Source organism: Macaca thibetana, chromosome 1 (assembly GCF_024542745.1).
Source record: "Macaca thibetana thibetana isolate TM-01 chromosome 1, ASM2454274v1, whole genome shotgun sequence".
Classification (NCBI taxonomy): Eukaryota; Metazoa; Chordata; class Mammalia; order Primates; family Cercopithecidae; genus Macaca; species Macaca thibetana.
Window position 1 is genome coordinate 142,402,618 of NC_065578.1, and position 16,053 is coordinate 142,418,670.

Genomic DNA, 16,053 nt, shown 5'->3' on the forward strand with positions numbered 1-16,053 from the left:
TATTTTATTTTAATCAATAAATTCCTAATTTTTGAACACTTAAATTATTTCCTACTCTACTCTTAGAAGCTACTAACATTTAATTCCCTAGAAATTAACTGGAAATTTGAAATCTAGAGGACAAATCTTAGAAATACATAATAGGAAATAGGAAAAACATACTGGGCAATTATTAAAACTGCACAGGATTACTGAAAAGCTGTAAAATCACCGCATGGGCACCAAATGTACCAATATAAAAATATTTGCTTTTGATAATCTCATAATTTTGGCCAAACTGTCATATGAATAACTTAATTCCTTGTCAAATCATGCTACCATACATCTTCTGGAAGCCTCTAAAATGTTTGTGGCTATTCTCAATGACATTTCTTTCCTTTTCAAAGGCTGATGGTGAATGGGATCTCTCCTTCCAAGCTGTGCCTCTGAATTTGTGCTCCTCCCACCCTACCTCCCTTGCCTTGACCCTTCAATGCCAGTGACATTCAGGTACGGCAACCATCAGTTGTATTTCCCCAAGGAAATTTAAGATAGAATTAGGCAAAAGTTATGGAAACACAGTGTCACTGCTTCCATTTGTCATACATTTATATAAAACTAACTTTTATAGTTGACCTTCCTGATTCAAATAAAAAAGATCTAGTGATCACTAAGCAGGTAAGGTTCTTTCTGCTGAGGATTTGGGAACTAGGTGGAAAACTACCCTTGCAGACTCTTGCAGTCTAGTTTGGTAACTTCCTCAATGTGGAAACCAACCATGTAAACAACTTTTTGGGGGTTCTTTCACAGTAAAGTGATTATATTTTACATAATTATACCATAAGTTTATATACAGTATTTTATATTTACTATAGCATTCTTAATCTTTTTGAGTCTTCCTAAATCTCTTCTTCCCCTTATTTTATTTTTTTAAATGCTATTTCTTTGTTTTTGTTTTTCTTAAAAAATTTTTAAATCTTCTTTTAAAGTTCCAGGGTACATGTTCAGGATGCACAGGTTTGTTACATAGGCAAATGTGTAACATGGTGGTTTGCTGCACCTATCAACCTGTCACCTAGGTATTAAGTCCAGCATGCAATAGCTATTTTTCCTAATGCTCTCCCCCAACCTCCGCTCTCCTCTGAAAGGCCCCCGTGTGTGTTGTTCCCCTCTCTGTGTCCATGTGTTCTCATTGTTCAGTTCCCACTTACAAGTGAGAACATGTGGTGTTTGGTTTTCTGTTCCTGCATTAGTCTGCTGAGGATAATGGCTTCTGGCTTCATCCATGTTCCTGCAAAGGATGTGATCTCATTCCTTTTTATGGCTGCATAGTAGTCTATGGTGTATATGTACCACATTTTCTTTACCCAGTCTATCACTGATGGGCATTTGGGTTGATTCAATGTCTTTGCTATTGTGAATAGCCCTGCAGTGAACATAAATGTGCATGTACCTTTATAACAGAATGATTTATATTCCTTTGGGTATATACTTAGTAATGGGATTGCTGGGTCAAATGATATTTTCAGTTCTAAATCTTTGAGGAATCACCACACTGTCTCCCAGAATGGCTGAACTAATTTACATTCCTACCAATAGTGTAAAATTGTTTATCTGCAACCTCGCCAGCATCTGTTGTTTCTTGACTTTTTAATAATCACCATTCTGACTGGCATGAGATGGTATCTCATTATGGTTTTGATTTGCATTTTTCTAATATTTAGTGATGTTGAGCTTTTTTTTCACATTTGTTGGCCATGTGTATGTCTTCTTTTGAGAAATGTCTGTTTATGTCCTTTGCCCACTTTTTAATGGGGTTCTTTTTTTCTTGTAAATTTGCTTAAGTTCCTTGTAGATTCTGGATGTTAGACCTTTGTCAGATGGATAGATTGCAAATATTTTCTTCCATTCTGTAGGTTGTCTGTTCACTCTGACGACAGTTTATTTTGCTATGCAGAAGGTCTTTAGTTTAATTAGATCCCTTTGTCAATTTTTGCTTTTGTTGCAATTCCTTTTGGCGATTTCATCACACAATCTTTGCCCATGCCTATGTCCTGAGTGGTATGGCCTAGATTTTCTTCTAGGGTTTTTATAGTTCTGGGTTTTATATTTAAGTCTTTACTCCATCTTGAGTTAATTTTTGCATAAGGTATAAGGGAAGGGTCCAGTTTCAATTTTCTGCATATGGCTAGCTAGTTCTCTGAGCACCATTTGTTAAAATAGGGATTCCTTTCCCCATTGCTTGTTTTGGTCAACTTTGTTGAAGATGAGATAGTTGTAGATGCACAGTTTTATTTCTGAGTTCTCTATTCTGTTCCATTGGTCTACATGCCTGTTTTTGTACCAATACCATGCTGTTTTGGTTATTGCAGCCTTGCAGTACGGTTTGAAGTCAGATAGCGTGATGCCTCTGGCTTTGTTCTTTTTGCTTAGGATTATCTTGGCTATATGAACTCTTTTTTGGTTCTTTATGAATTTTAAAATACTTTTTTTCTAATTCTGTGAAGAATGTCAATGGTGGTTTAATGAGAATAGCATTGAATTTATAAGTTGCTTGGGCAGTATAGTCATTTTGACAATATTGATTCTTCCTATCCATGAACATGGAACGCTTTTCCATCTTCTTTGGTCCTCTGATTTTCTTGAGCAGTGGTTGTAGTTCTCCTTGAAGAGTTCCCCCACTTCCTTTGCTAGCTGTATTCCTAGGTATTTTATTTCTTCGTGGCAATTGTAAATGGAGTTCATTCATGATTTGGCTCTCTGCTTGCCTGTTGTTGGTGTAAAGGAATGCCTGTGATTTCTGCACATTGATTTTGTATCCTGAGACTTTGCTATAGTTGCTTATAAGCTTTAGAAGCTATTGGGTTGAGATGATAGGGTTTTCTAGATATAGGATCATGTCATCTGCAAAAAAGACAATTTGACTTCCTCTCTTCCTATCTAAATGCTCTTTGTTTCTTTCTCTTGCCTGATTGCTCTGGCCAGAAATTCCAATACTATGTTGAATAACGAGTGGTGAGGGAAGGCATCCTTGTCTTGTACCAATTTTCAAGGGGGAATGCTTCCAGCTTTTGCCCATTCAGTATGATATTTGCTGTGGGTTTGTGATATACGGCTCTTACTATTTTTAAGGAACTCAAAATATGTTCCTTCAATACCTAGTTTATTGAGAATTTTTAACATGAAGGGATGTTGAATTTTATCGAAGGCCTTTTCTGTGTCTATTGAGATAATCATGTGGTTTTTGTCTTTAGTTCTGTTTCTGTGACTAATTACATTTATTGATTCACGTATGTTGAACCAGCCTTGCATCCTGGGGATGAAGCCAACTTGATCATGGCGGATAAGCTTTTTGATGTGCTGCTGGATTCAGTTTGCCAGTATTTTGTTGAGGATTTTTGAATCGATATTCATCAGGGATATTGACCTGAAGTTTTCCTTTTTTTGTTGTATCTCTGCTAGGTTTTGGTATCAGGATGATGTTGGCCTCATAGAATGAGACAGGGAGGAGACCCTCCTTTTCATTGTTTGTAATAGTTTCAGAAGAAATGGTTTCAGTTCCTCTTTGTACCTCTGTTACAATTCAGCTGTAAATCCATCTGGTCCTGGGCTATTTTTGGTTGGTAGGCGATTTATTACTGCCTCAATTTAAGAACTTGTTATTGGTCTGTTCAGGGATTCAAGCTCTTCCTTTCAGTCTTGGGAGGGTATATGTGTCCAGAAATTTAAATAAACACAGTCAAATGATAAGGAGGATGCCACCATTGACCCCACAGAAATACAAACAAACATGGTTTGTTTGCTCTTGGTTCTTTAATTCTTTTAGTTGTGACATTAGGGTGTTGATTTGAGATCTTTCTAGCTTTTCGATGTGGTATTTAGTGCTATAAATTTCCCTCTTACCATTGCTTTAGCTGTGTCTCAGAAATTCTGTTATGTTGCCTTTTTGGTCTCACTAGTTTCAAAGAATTTCTTGATTTTGCCTTAATTTCATTATTTACCCAGAAGTCATTCAGGAGCAGGTCGTTCAATTTCCACGTAATTGTGTGGTTTTGAGTGTGCTTCTTCATCCTGAGTTCTAATTTGATTGTGCTGTGGTCTGGGAGACTGTTAGGATTTCAGTTCTTTTGCATTTGCTGAGGAGTGTTTTACTTCCAATTATGTGATCAATTTTAGAGTAAATACCATGTGTCACCAAGAAAAATGTATATTCTGTTATTTTGGGGTAGAGAGTTCTGTAGAGATCTATCAGGTCCACTTGGTCCAGAGCTGAGTTCAAGTCCTGAATATCTTGTTACTTTTCCGTCTCAATGATCTGTCTAATACTGGCAGTGGGGTATTAAAGTCTTCCACTATTATTGTGTGTGTGTGTGTCTAAGTCTCTTTGTAGGTCTTTAAGAACTTGTTTTATGAATCTGGGTCCTCCTATATTGGGTGCATATATATTTAGGATAGTTAGCTCTTCATATTGAATTGAACCTTTTACCATTATGTAATGCCCTTCTTTGTCTTTTTTGACCTTTGTTGGTTTAAAGTCTATTTTGTCAGAAACTAGAGTTGCAACCCCTGCTTTTTTCTGCTTTCCATTTGCTTGGTAAAGTTTCCTCCATTCCTTTATTTTGAGCCTATGTGTGTCTCTGCAAGTGAGATATCTCTCTTGAATACAGCACACTGATGGATCTTGTCTTTACCCAGCTTGCCATTCTGTGTCTTAATTGGGGTATTTAGCCCATTTACATTTAGGGTTAATATTGTTATGTGTGAATTTGATCCTGTCATCATAATGCTGGGTGGCCAATTCTGCAGACTTGTTAACGTAGTTGCTTCATAGTGTCGTTGGTCTGTGTACTTCAGTGTGTTTTGTAATGGCTGGTAACAAATTTTCCTATCCATGTTTAGTACTTCCTTCAGGAGCTCTTGCAAGGCAGGCCTGGTGGTGGCAAAATCCCTCAGCATGTGCTTATCTGAAAAGGATTTTACTTCTCCTTCATTTTTGAAGCTTAGTTTGGCCAGATATGAAATTCTGGGTTGGAAATTCTTTTCTTTAAGAACGTTGAATATTGGCTCCCAATCTCTTTTGGCTTGCAGGGTTTCCACTGAGAGGTCTGCTGTTAGTCTAATGGACTTCCCTTTGTAGGTGACCTGGCCTTTCTCTCTGGTAGATCTTAACATTTTTTCCTTCATTTGACCTTGGAGAATCTGATGATTATGTGTCTTGCGGTTGATCTTGTGGAGTATCTTATTGGGGTTCTCTGTATTTTCTGAATCTGAATGTTGGCCTGTCTTGCTAGATTGGGGAAGTTCTCCTGGATGATATCCTGAAGTGTGTTTTCCAACTTGGTTCCATTCTCCCCATCTCTTTTAAGTACTCCAATCAAGTCTTTTTACATAGTCCCATGTTTCTTGAAGGTTTTGTTCATTCATTCATCCTTTTTTCTCTAATCTTGACTGCCTGCCTCATTTCACTAAGATAGTCTTCAAACTGATAGTCTCTCTTCCACTTGGTCTATTTGGCTATTGCTACTTGTATTTGCATCATGAAGTTCTCGTGCTAGGTTTTTCGGCTCCATCAGGTCATTAAGTTCCTCTCTAAGCTGGTTATTTTAGTTAACAGCTCCTGTAATCTTTCATCATGGTTCTTAGCTTCTTTGCATTGGGTTTGAACATAATCCTTTAGCTCAGCAAAGTTCATTATTACCCACTTTCCTAAGCCTACTTCTGTCAGTTAATCCATCTCAGCTTCAGCCAGTTCTCTTCCCTTGCTGGAGAGGTGTTGCAATCATTTGGAGGAGAAGAAACATTCTTCTTTGGGGATTTTCAGCATTTTCAAGTTGGTTTTTCCTCATCTTGGTGGATTTATCTACCTTTGATCTTTGAGGCCGTTGACCTTTGGATGGGGTTTTTGTGGGGTTTTTTATGTAGCTGTCATTGCTTTCTGTTGGTTTGTTTTTCTTCTAACACTCAGGCCCCTCTTCTGCAGGTCTGCTGCAGTTTTCTGGGGGTCTACTCCAGACCCCATTTGCCAGATTGCTGTCTGCTCCTTTCTCTGGAAGCTTCGTCCCAGAGGGGCAGCAACCTGACGCCAGCTGGAACTCTCCTGTATAAGTTGTCAGCTTGGGAGGTCTCACCCAGACAAAAAGCACAGTATCACAGATGTCCTTAAGGAAGCAGTCTGGTTGCTTGGTGGAGCTGGTGCTCTGTGCTCGGGGAATCCCCCTCATCCTGAACGCCCAGACTCTTCAGTCAGCAGGTAGGACTGCTTAACTTGAGATCACAGCTGCCCCTCCCCACAGGTGCTCTGTCTCGGGGAGATGAGAGTTCTGTCTGTAAGTCCCTGGCTGGAGTTGCTGGGATTCCTGCAGGGAGGCCCTGCCTGGTGAGGAAGGATGGATCTGGGTCCCACCTAAAGAAGCAGTCTGGCAATGATCTGCCATAGCTGCTATGCTGTGCTGTGGGGAACACAGCCCATTCCAAACCGTGCAGCCTCCCTAACACTGGCAGGGGAAAATCACTGACTAGAGCTGCAGTAATGGTGGTTGCCCCCAACACTGGGAACTTGGTCATCTCAGGCAGAGTCTAGGCTGCTGTGCTGGCCAGCGGGGATTCCAAGTCAGTGGGTCTTAGTTTGCGGGGATCCATGGGAGTGGGACCCCCTGAGTGAGGCTGCTTGGCTCCCTGGCTTCAGCTCCCTTTCCATGGGAGTGGACAGATCTCTTGCCTTTCTGGAGTTTCGGGAGCCACCAGATTATGTAAAAACTCCTGCAGCTCAGTGCCTGCCCAAATGGTTGCTGGCAGGAGCAGCTGCCATGGGTCTGCTCAGTTTTGTGCTTGGGACCCAAGGCCCTGGTGGTGTAGGCTCACAGGGAATCTCCCGATCCATGAGTTGCAAAAATCCATGGGAAAAGCGTAGTGCCCCAGGCAGGCAGCACACTCCCTCACTGCCTCTCTTGGCCCAGTGCAGCTCCTGGATGAACCGCTCATCCCTGCCCCCCACAGCTTTTCCTTGTTCTTCACGGGTTACACCAACCACCTAGTCAGTTCTAATGAAAGACCATGGGTACCTCAGCTGGAAGGGCAGAAATCACTTGCCTTTTGCGTTCCTCTCGATGGGAGCTTTAGACAGGCATTGTTTCTACTCAGCCATCTTTGGCCCTTCCTTCTTCCCCTTACTTTGTAAAAAAATTGATTAATACTTTTCTTAGAGTTAATGTCTTAGTCTGTTTGGGCTGCTATAACAAAATATCATAAACTGGCTGGCTTATAAACCACAGAAATTTATTTCTCACAGTTCTTGAAGCTGTGAGATTAAGATCAAGGTGCGTGAAGGCCTGCTTCCTAGATGGCCATCTTTTTGTTGTGATTTCACATGGTAGAAGGGTAGAACAAGCTCCCTTGGGCCTCTTTTATAGGGGCACTAATTCCATTCGTGACGGCCCTCATGACCTAATCATCTCCTAAAGGCCCCATCTTCTAATACTACCACCTTTAGGGTTAGAATTTTAACATATAAATTTTGGCAGAGGATGCGGGGGGCACTAAGATTCATATCATAGTGGTTTACATCATTTTATATTTTGTACTGCTCATACATGTGATAGATTAATATGGAAAATACCTTTACAAGTTTTATTGTTTTCTTGATTCAAAAACAGCACAACATATTTGTGTCTTCAAAACTCAACACTTAGCTCCCAAGTTTCTAGGCTAGTCGAGGGTTTTCCCTATATTCCCACATGTAACTTTTGGATGGGAATTTCTAGAAGGAAAACATAAAGTTTGTTTTTCCTGCACCTTACTTACAAATATTAATACTCTGCTACAGTTTGAATGTGTCTCCTGAAGTTCCTGTGTTAGAAACTTGATCCCCAATGCAAAAGTGTTGGGAGGTGTGGCTTGATAAGAGGTGATTAGGCTCCGGTCTCACAAATGAATTCTTGTGAAAGTGGGTTAGTTATCTCGAGAGTGGCTTTGTTATAAAAAGCATATTTGGCCCCCTCTTATTTTCTTGCGTGTGCTCTCTTGACCTCGCTTTATGCCATGGGGTGATGCAGCAAGATTGCCCTTACCAGAAGTTGGCATCTTGATATTGAACTACCCAGCCTCCAGAGCTATGAGAAAGAAATTTCTTTTCTTTATAAAGTATCCATTATGTGGCATTCTGTTACAGCAACACAAATGAACTAACAGAGACTCCTTTCATTTCTAGTCTGTGATGGTTGTGGGTGATGAACAATAAAACAGATGACTCAGATAATTAACCAAAACATTTATCCAACCATTATTCTATTTAACTATTTAACTCAAAACTCTCCCCATGCTGTCTATTAACTGGTCAATTTTAAAGCTCATCTGCCAGTATCATCCTTGAGTCAAGATACTAAACTAGTATTAAATAATACTGTCAATAGAATCATACTTACAAGCAAGAGCTTTTACTATTGACTAAGAAAATTCTGATTTTATAAACATTAAATGTACTATCACCTATTAATTACCTATGCATGTTATGGGCACTATTTCTTTTTCCATCTGAAAGGAAGGGGACCGTTTCATGCCATTTGAATAGATTTAATATTTTCCATTATATTCTATTCTACTGACACTGGTAAAAATGTTCATTTGTTCAGGCAATATTTTACACTATTACAGGGCTTGAATTGTAAATGCTGAAGTACTTTCTAAAAATTACCTCAAGAGAAAAGGTATTACAGCTGTGTATTTTGGCTTTAAAGCAGTGATTAGCAAACTTTTTCTGTAGAGTCATATAGTCAACATTTTAGGTTTTGTGAGCCACACCATCAATGTCACCAATAGACAAGAAAATGCAAACTGAAAACAAATGGATACCTTTTTTCTTTTTGCCCTTCAGATTGGCAAAAATGCTAAAGATTGATAATATCAATCTTTGATGAGTTTGTGGAGAAATAACTACTCTCTAAACCCCAACCATTTGGAAAATTACTTTGGTAGCATTTGTTAAAAATTTAAATGTATATATTCCAAAGATATACACATAGTCAAGTACACTAAAACACATCAGAGTCGAGGCTTTAGGTGAGGTGAGTGGGAGTGGGGATGGGGCTGCACAGACCAAGGGTGACTGTGTCATGGACTGAGGAGCATGAGGAACCTGCCTCTGCGGCTGAGGTTAAAAAGAAGTGTTGTCACATAGACCTAGAGATGGAACTTTTGAGAATGTCTCTATAAGACATATACCAATAACATAAATGTATAAGGATGTGTACTCTGGAGAAATGAAAAACTGTGAACACTTCACCAAAAGAAAGGTTGAATAAATTATGATATATCTATCTGTTAATACTAATGAAATAATATGCATCTATTAAAAAGATCTTGATGTTCTGATCTAGAAGGATCCCCAAACTATTATAAGTGAAAAAAATTAAAATGTTACATAGTATGATTTCATTTTTATGAAAAAGTAAAATAAAATAATTCTCTATGTACATATTCATTCACTTATTTATTTTTATTTTTTTGACAGGGTCTGTCACTCTGTCATCCAGGCTAGAGCACAGTGGTACAACCATAGCTCATAGCTCATTGCAGCCTCAAACTCCAGGGCTCAAGTCATCCTCCCTCCTCAGCCTTCCAAGTAGCTGGAACTACAGGCATGCAATACTACACCAGGCTAATTTAAAAATACTTTGTAGAAATCAAGTTGCACTAGGTTACCCAGGCTGGTCTCAAACTCCTGGTCTCAAGCAAGCCATCCTCCACAGCCTACCAAAGTGCTGGGATTATAGTCATGAGCCACTGCACCTGGTCTGTTTTCTTTAACGAAGGAAAATCTATAGAAGAATTCATCCTAAACGATTAGCACTAGTTATATTAGGAGTTCAGACTAAAAGGAAATGGATAGGGAAGAAGAGATGATTAATTTTACTTTAGAAACTCCTGAAATGCTAAAATTAAACAAAACACATTACTTTGGTTTCTCAAACTACCAAAATTAAAACAGTAAATAACAATATATTATAGTATTATGTGGCTAAGAACAGAATTTCTCTATCAAAATCTTTTAGCTTATGTTTTTTAAAAAAACGATAAATAAGTATGGCATAATTAAGTTGAATTTAAACTAATCCCTTAATTTTTATGCCTTCTTTAATAAATATGCTTTGAATACACACTACATGCTTCAGCACTAATGACTCTGAGAAAGCTACTGTGTCAATATACAACAGATTATAAATTTGGGGAGAGAAGGTTTACATGGGAAAACAACAGTGAATGAAACAAGACAGCATATAAGCAGCTAAGAGCTAAATGACAGGATAAGCAATTGAAAAAGCTGATGAGTTTTGGAGTATTCGGCCATAAAAGATTCTATCCAGGAGACAAGACTTGAAATGATCTATGGAAATGGAATTTTCATAATGTAATGGGAATGTTTAGGCAAGGGCACTACATAAAGACAGGCATGGAGATAGACAAAGCTGAGTATGTTCATGGGAAAATAAGACTCAGTTCAGTCAAATGACAGGTTAATATTAAGTGGTAGAAAGTACAGGACCAATTATTTCTTTCTGCTATGCAGGGTGATTACACTGGAAACTGTCCTCTAAGGCAAATATAAGTCCCATTATAGTTCAATCATTTCTAAACAGATCCGGTGGAAGCTAAGTGGTTATATCCATCAATTCTTAAAGTAGTTATCTCCATGTCTATCCTTATGCCCTGGATACTATCCAGAGTTTTGATTCTGAATTTTCATTATTTTCCTCTTTTTGCTTATGTTACTACATACAATACTTCAGTAAGTTGATTACTTTCAACTCCTATATATTTTACAGCAACATTCTAGATTCATTTCTCTTCCTGTAAGAATACATCCTCCAACTAAGGTGTTTTCAAATGGTCACTGTGTAGTCAAACAGTTGAGACATTTTATGCCAAAGAACATGCATGGTTTTTGTACCTTCATATTTAAATGTCAACACGGCTAGATAAAATTTCTAGGCTCAATGTGCTTTTCTTTAAATACTTTAAAAATATTTTCCCCTTTACTTTACTGTATCCATGTTGCTGTTGAGAAACCTAAGATCAATCTGAATCTTGTTCCTTGTTTTTTTTTTTTTTTTTAAATTTTTTGAAACGGAGTCTCGCTCTGTTGCCCAGGCTGGAGTGCAGTGGCATGATCTCAGCTCACTGCAAGCTCCACCTCCCAGGTTCATGCTATTCTCCTGCCTCAGCCTCCTGAGTAGCTGGGACTACAGAATCTTGTTTGTTTTAAGGTTTTCTTCGCTCTGACTCTGGAATCTTTAAAATATTCTTCACCTTGTTTTCGGTATCTATAAATTCCACTTCAAGAGTCCAGGAATAGATTTTCTTTCTGGCTTCTATTTGCGACTCTGGGTCCTTTCAAAATGAAATCTTCCCTCTTTATTTTTTGTTATTATTTCTTTAACTATTTCTCTTCCTTCATTTTGCTCCCTTTCCTTTCAAAACACCTATTATCTGAATGTTACCAATTCTATTTCTACCTTTCATATATCTTAGTTTTCTTTTATATGTTCTATCTCTATTCTTCCCTGCTGCCTTATGGGAGAACATTTCAAACCCTCTTCTAGTTCCCATTATATAATTTCTATGGTTTGCTGTTTTTAAGTGAATAACGTGAGGCAACTTTATAAATTAATTATTACCTGAGTCTGCCTTCATTAAACGGCTTATTTGTAAATAAAAATGAAATGTGCCAATATGATATTAAATAAACATTATAAAAAGGAAAATGAAGCGGGAAAGTTTAATGTACCATTTTGTGTTAAGTGTTATACATGCAAAAACGAATTCTTTTTTGTTGTTTTTAACTTGCATTTATGAGAAGTGTGGTCCCTTTTACATGTTCTTTAAAGTATAATTCCCTTTAAAATTTTCAATCATTAAAAAAATGAAAGATAAAAATTTTACCCATAACCCTGAAACAAGTTATTACAATAAATTGCAATATACAGAATATTTACTCACACTTGGAATAGTTGAAGATTTTTTCCTCTCTGGCCCTACAAGAGGGCTTGCAGTCATCTCGCTTTTTGATCCAACTGTTGTGCTGCCAAGTTTTCGAGCCACATCTTTGTCCCACTCTTCTTTCTGTTCACTTTCCACACTGTTAGCCTGAGCTCTTTTGGTATATGATACAGCAGGAGGAATGGATGGACCAGCTATAATTAAAAAAAAAAAATAGCATAATGAGCTGAAAAACAACTGATTTATTTTCTGCTCACAAACAAAAACTCTGTATTAAAATTATCCACATTTGCATGCTTTAAACTCTGAACGAAGATTAAATTGTGATTTCAAAAATCAGGTCAGTCCCTGTAAAAGGGATTATATTTATAATTCAGTAATATAAGTCTGTGAGAACTAGATGACACAAGTACATAGAGACGTGAATGTACAATGCTTTAAAAACACAAGTTTAGGTAGAACCCGTGTGTTGTTTCACTTATTTGACTTTTTCCCCTACCATGATCACTGAAACGCCGCTGCTTCTGATTTGCTGAGATACTTCTCTGGACCTTCAGGTGAGCAGGGGACTGAAGAGTGCTGTTGTTTAAGTCACTACTGGGCCGGGACCTCTGACACAAGTTTCCACTGGATAATGATTCACCACCTTCAAACTATAAGAAGAAAAACCACAAGGATTTTAAAGCAAAAAAAAAAAAAAAAAAAAAAGTTTGCACAAATACTGCACTTTTGATTTTCTAAATGATTTAAAGCTATATAAGAAGTAATCCAAACTAAAAAAACAGTGTAGTATTGGGCCTAGAACTTTAAGTTGGCAAGCAGGAAAAGGAGTGAACTGGATAGAATATGCTTTAGTGACTACTCATAATCTTCTATTATCTTGTACAAATCCTTAGTTTAGTCAAAATACCAAAGAACAGCTACCAATTATTGAATGGTTATTATAGACTAGGCACTGTGCTAAGCTCTTTCTATATGTTACTTTATTTAATCATCACAACAAACCTATGATGTATTAACCTACACTTTACAGATGGAAAAACTGAGGTTAAAAAAGTTTAGGGGCATTATTGAGATTCAAACTTAAAATCTAAAATTTTAAATATACACACATGTATATACACATATGTATGCATATAAACATACATATAGATTTGTTTGTTTTGTTTTCTCCACATTTGCAAAAAAAAAAAAAAAAATACAGTTTACTGTTTCTGATCAGGAAACCGTATCTACTTAGAACTCAGCATGGTAAACTGCGGGTTGACACACTATCCCTCTCTCTGTAACATACAAGTTGTTTGCTGCCAGCAAACTTTTGATGGCCTCACTGGCATCCCAATAGGAAATCTAAATTCATATACAGATAATACTAGTGATAAATCGCAGAGTAATACTGATGATGATAAACAGCTAATGCAGAGCACATAATAATCCGCTAGAAACTGTTCCGAGTTTTTAAGCCCATAATAATCCACTAGAAACTGTTCCGAGTTTGTAAGTGCTCATTCATTTAACACTTTCAATGATCCTAAAAGATAAGCACTATTATTGCCCTCATTTTATAGATAAGAAAACTGAGGCACAGAAAATTAATCGCCTTAGTTGCACAGTTAGTGGTTGTGCTGGGACAGGGCAGGGGTCGGGGGGGACTTAGATCCAGTGAAGCTGGCTCCAAAGTTCAGGCTCTTACTACTTACCAGTAGCCTCATCCATTTATATTTGATACAATTCACACTTCATTTAAATTCATGCATGGTACGGTTATATACTTATAAAATTAGTGCTTCTTTTATATTTAAATTAACAGGAAAATTAAAGACCTCAGGAGTGTACTTTAAAATCTAAGTAGAAACAGTTCAAAGCCTTTAGAAATAACCATTTGTACTATTTCCCACTTAAAATTCTCTTGACTTGGCTTCTTTGATACCACATCTCTAGCTGTTAATGTCTCCACTAAAGATTCTCTTCCATTATAATAGTACCCACCTGGTAGGTTCACTGGGAGGATTAGATTAATTAATATTTGTAAAGTCCTTAGAACAGTCCCTGGCACATTACTATGTGCAATGTGTTCCCCTCTAATGAAGACTCCAAATCTGTTAATTATTCAAATCTCTCCCCCTAATTCAGATCTATATATCCAAATGCCTAATAGACAGCTCCATCCAACAGAACCTCAAATTTAACCATCCCAAATTGAACTTCTTCTCTTCCCCCTGAAATCTGTACCTTTCCTATCTTGGCAAATGTGCTTGCACAGTCATCCATATTGGAAATCTCATGGGCTCTTATCTCTTATTTCTAACTGGTCCCCAAGTACTACTGTTAATTCTACTTCTTACATGTCACACAGACCTGCCTTGGTGGGTCTGACCTTAGCCTACTGTAGGTACATGTCCACCTATATGCTCCCAGAGTATGCTGTGCATCCCCCAAATGAGAACACATACTGTACCATACTATTAACTGCTCGCCTCACCTCTAGACCAAGGGCTCCTTGAGAGCAGAGACTTTCTCGTCTTTCTATTCACAGTACCCAGCATCGTTTCTGGTACAATAAAGGTTCAATATATGCCAGCTGGAATGCACTGCTCCATTAACAGTTACTACGGAATTATAAATAATTTCAGCTTTTTGTCTCTAAAATACCTCCCACAGATGTCTAATTTCCAATAAATTGTTAATGTCCTGCAATCTGTTCTTGACTCTCCATGTATAGCCTTTATATTTGTTTTGCTAAAGAATCATTTGCTTTTATGCTTCATGATACGGTTTGGACGCTCTGTCCCCTCCAAATCTCATGTTGAAGTGTGACCTCCAATGTTGGAGTGGGTCTAGAGGTAGGTATTTGAGTCAAGAAGGTGGACCCTTCATGAATGGCCTGGTGCTGTCCTCATGGTAACAAGCTCTCCCTCTTTGTGTTCACGCTAGATCTGGTTATTTAAAAGAGCGTGGCACCTCCCCCACCTCTCACCTGCTCCCTCTTGCCATGTGACATGCTGGCTCCCCCTCACCTTCCATCATGTCTGTAAGCTTCCTGAGGCTCTTATCAGAAGCAGATGCCAACACTATGCTTTGTGTACAGCCTGCAGTACTGTGAGTCAAATAAGCTTCTTTTCTTTATAAATTACCCAGTCTCAGGTACTTCTTTATAGCAATGCAAAACTGACTAACATAGTTCACCATTTGTATACAGTTATTTTCTGAGTATATCTCCTTATTATAGTTCTCCTGGCCTTGAGAATTCCCAACTGAAAGCATCAGTCACTTGACACTTTATAAGGCAAAATGTCATCACATAACCTTTCCTGGAGTTACCTCTTTTAACAATCCTTTAAGACATACATTTTATTTTAAATGCTATCACTTCCTCACGTTTCAGTCACTGTCTTTTCTGCACACCTGGAATAACCATATTACCTTTGGTGGGACTGTTACATTTGGATGCACAAGCTGTGGGGGAGGCCATTCTCAAAGGCTAGGCTGTGAATGGTGGCTCCTGGAGCTAAGAAAGACAGTAGGCCTATTCTTTCATAAAATCTGTCTTGGTACCCAGAAATAAAACCAGTTTGTAATTTAACATTGTGATTTTTGAGTTCCAACAAATAAGAATGTTAGAGTAGGATCTTTATATTATTTTTGATTCCACAAAGAATATATTTACTAATATATAAGCTCAAAAAATAATTCACAGTAATTTGAAAAGGTGAAAAACTTACTTCAGGTGGTTTTCTACCTAGAAGAATATAAGTAGCCATAACTTCATCATACTTCTGATTTATTAAGGCATCATTTATTTCATCTCGTGCAAAGCCCATGGTGACCATAATGTCTAGAAATTTAAAAAAGAGAAATTTTCTGAAAATGGTTTTATTTTCATAAACAAATCAACAAACACGGGCAAGTCTGCCAACTTTGAATATGAAAACTTAGTCATGAAAATTTAGTGTAGTTTAAAAAACTTCTGGACTATTAATATGGATACCATATTTTCACAGATATTGTACAATGATACTTTTACATGCAGAAATTATCTACATCATGGGTAATATATTAACAGGCCCACTTAATTTCTCATTG

General features: G+C 37.7%; 1 protein-coding gene across 7 annotated transcripts in view; it reads right to left on the reverse strand.

Moving 5' to 3' along the window:
• Nucleotides 1-16,053, reverse strand: part of MARK1 (microtubule affinity regulating kinase 1) — a 143,042-nt gene that overhangs the window by 15,013 nt on the left and 111,976 nt on the right. For all 7 annotated transcript variants that reach the window (XM_050761092.1, XM_050761074.1, XM_050761067.1 and 4 more), the window contains 3 exons: nucleotides 15,693-15,805; nucleotides 12,470-12,623; nucleotides 11,971-12,164 (listed from right to left, as the gene is read on the reverse strand). In XM_050761092.1, coding sequence (XP_050617049.1) covers nucleotides 11,971-12,164; nucleotides 12,470-12,623; nucleotides 15,693-15,805 — 461 coding nt within the window. The remainder of the gene's footprint in view (nucleotides 1-11,970; nucleotides 12,165-12,469; nucleotides 12,624-15,692; nucleotides 15,806-16,053) is intronic.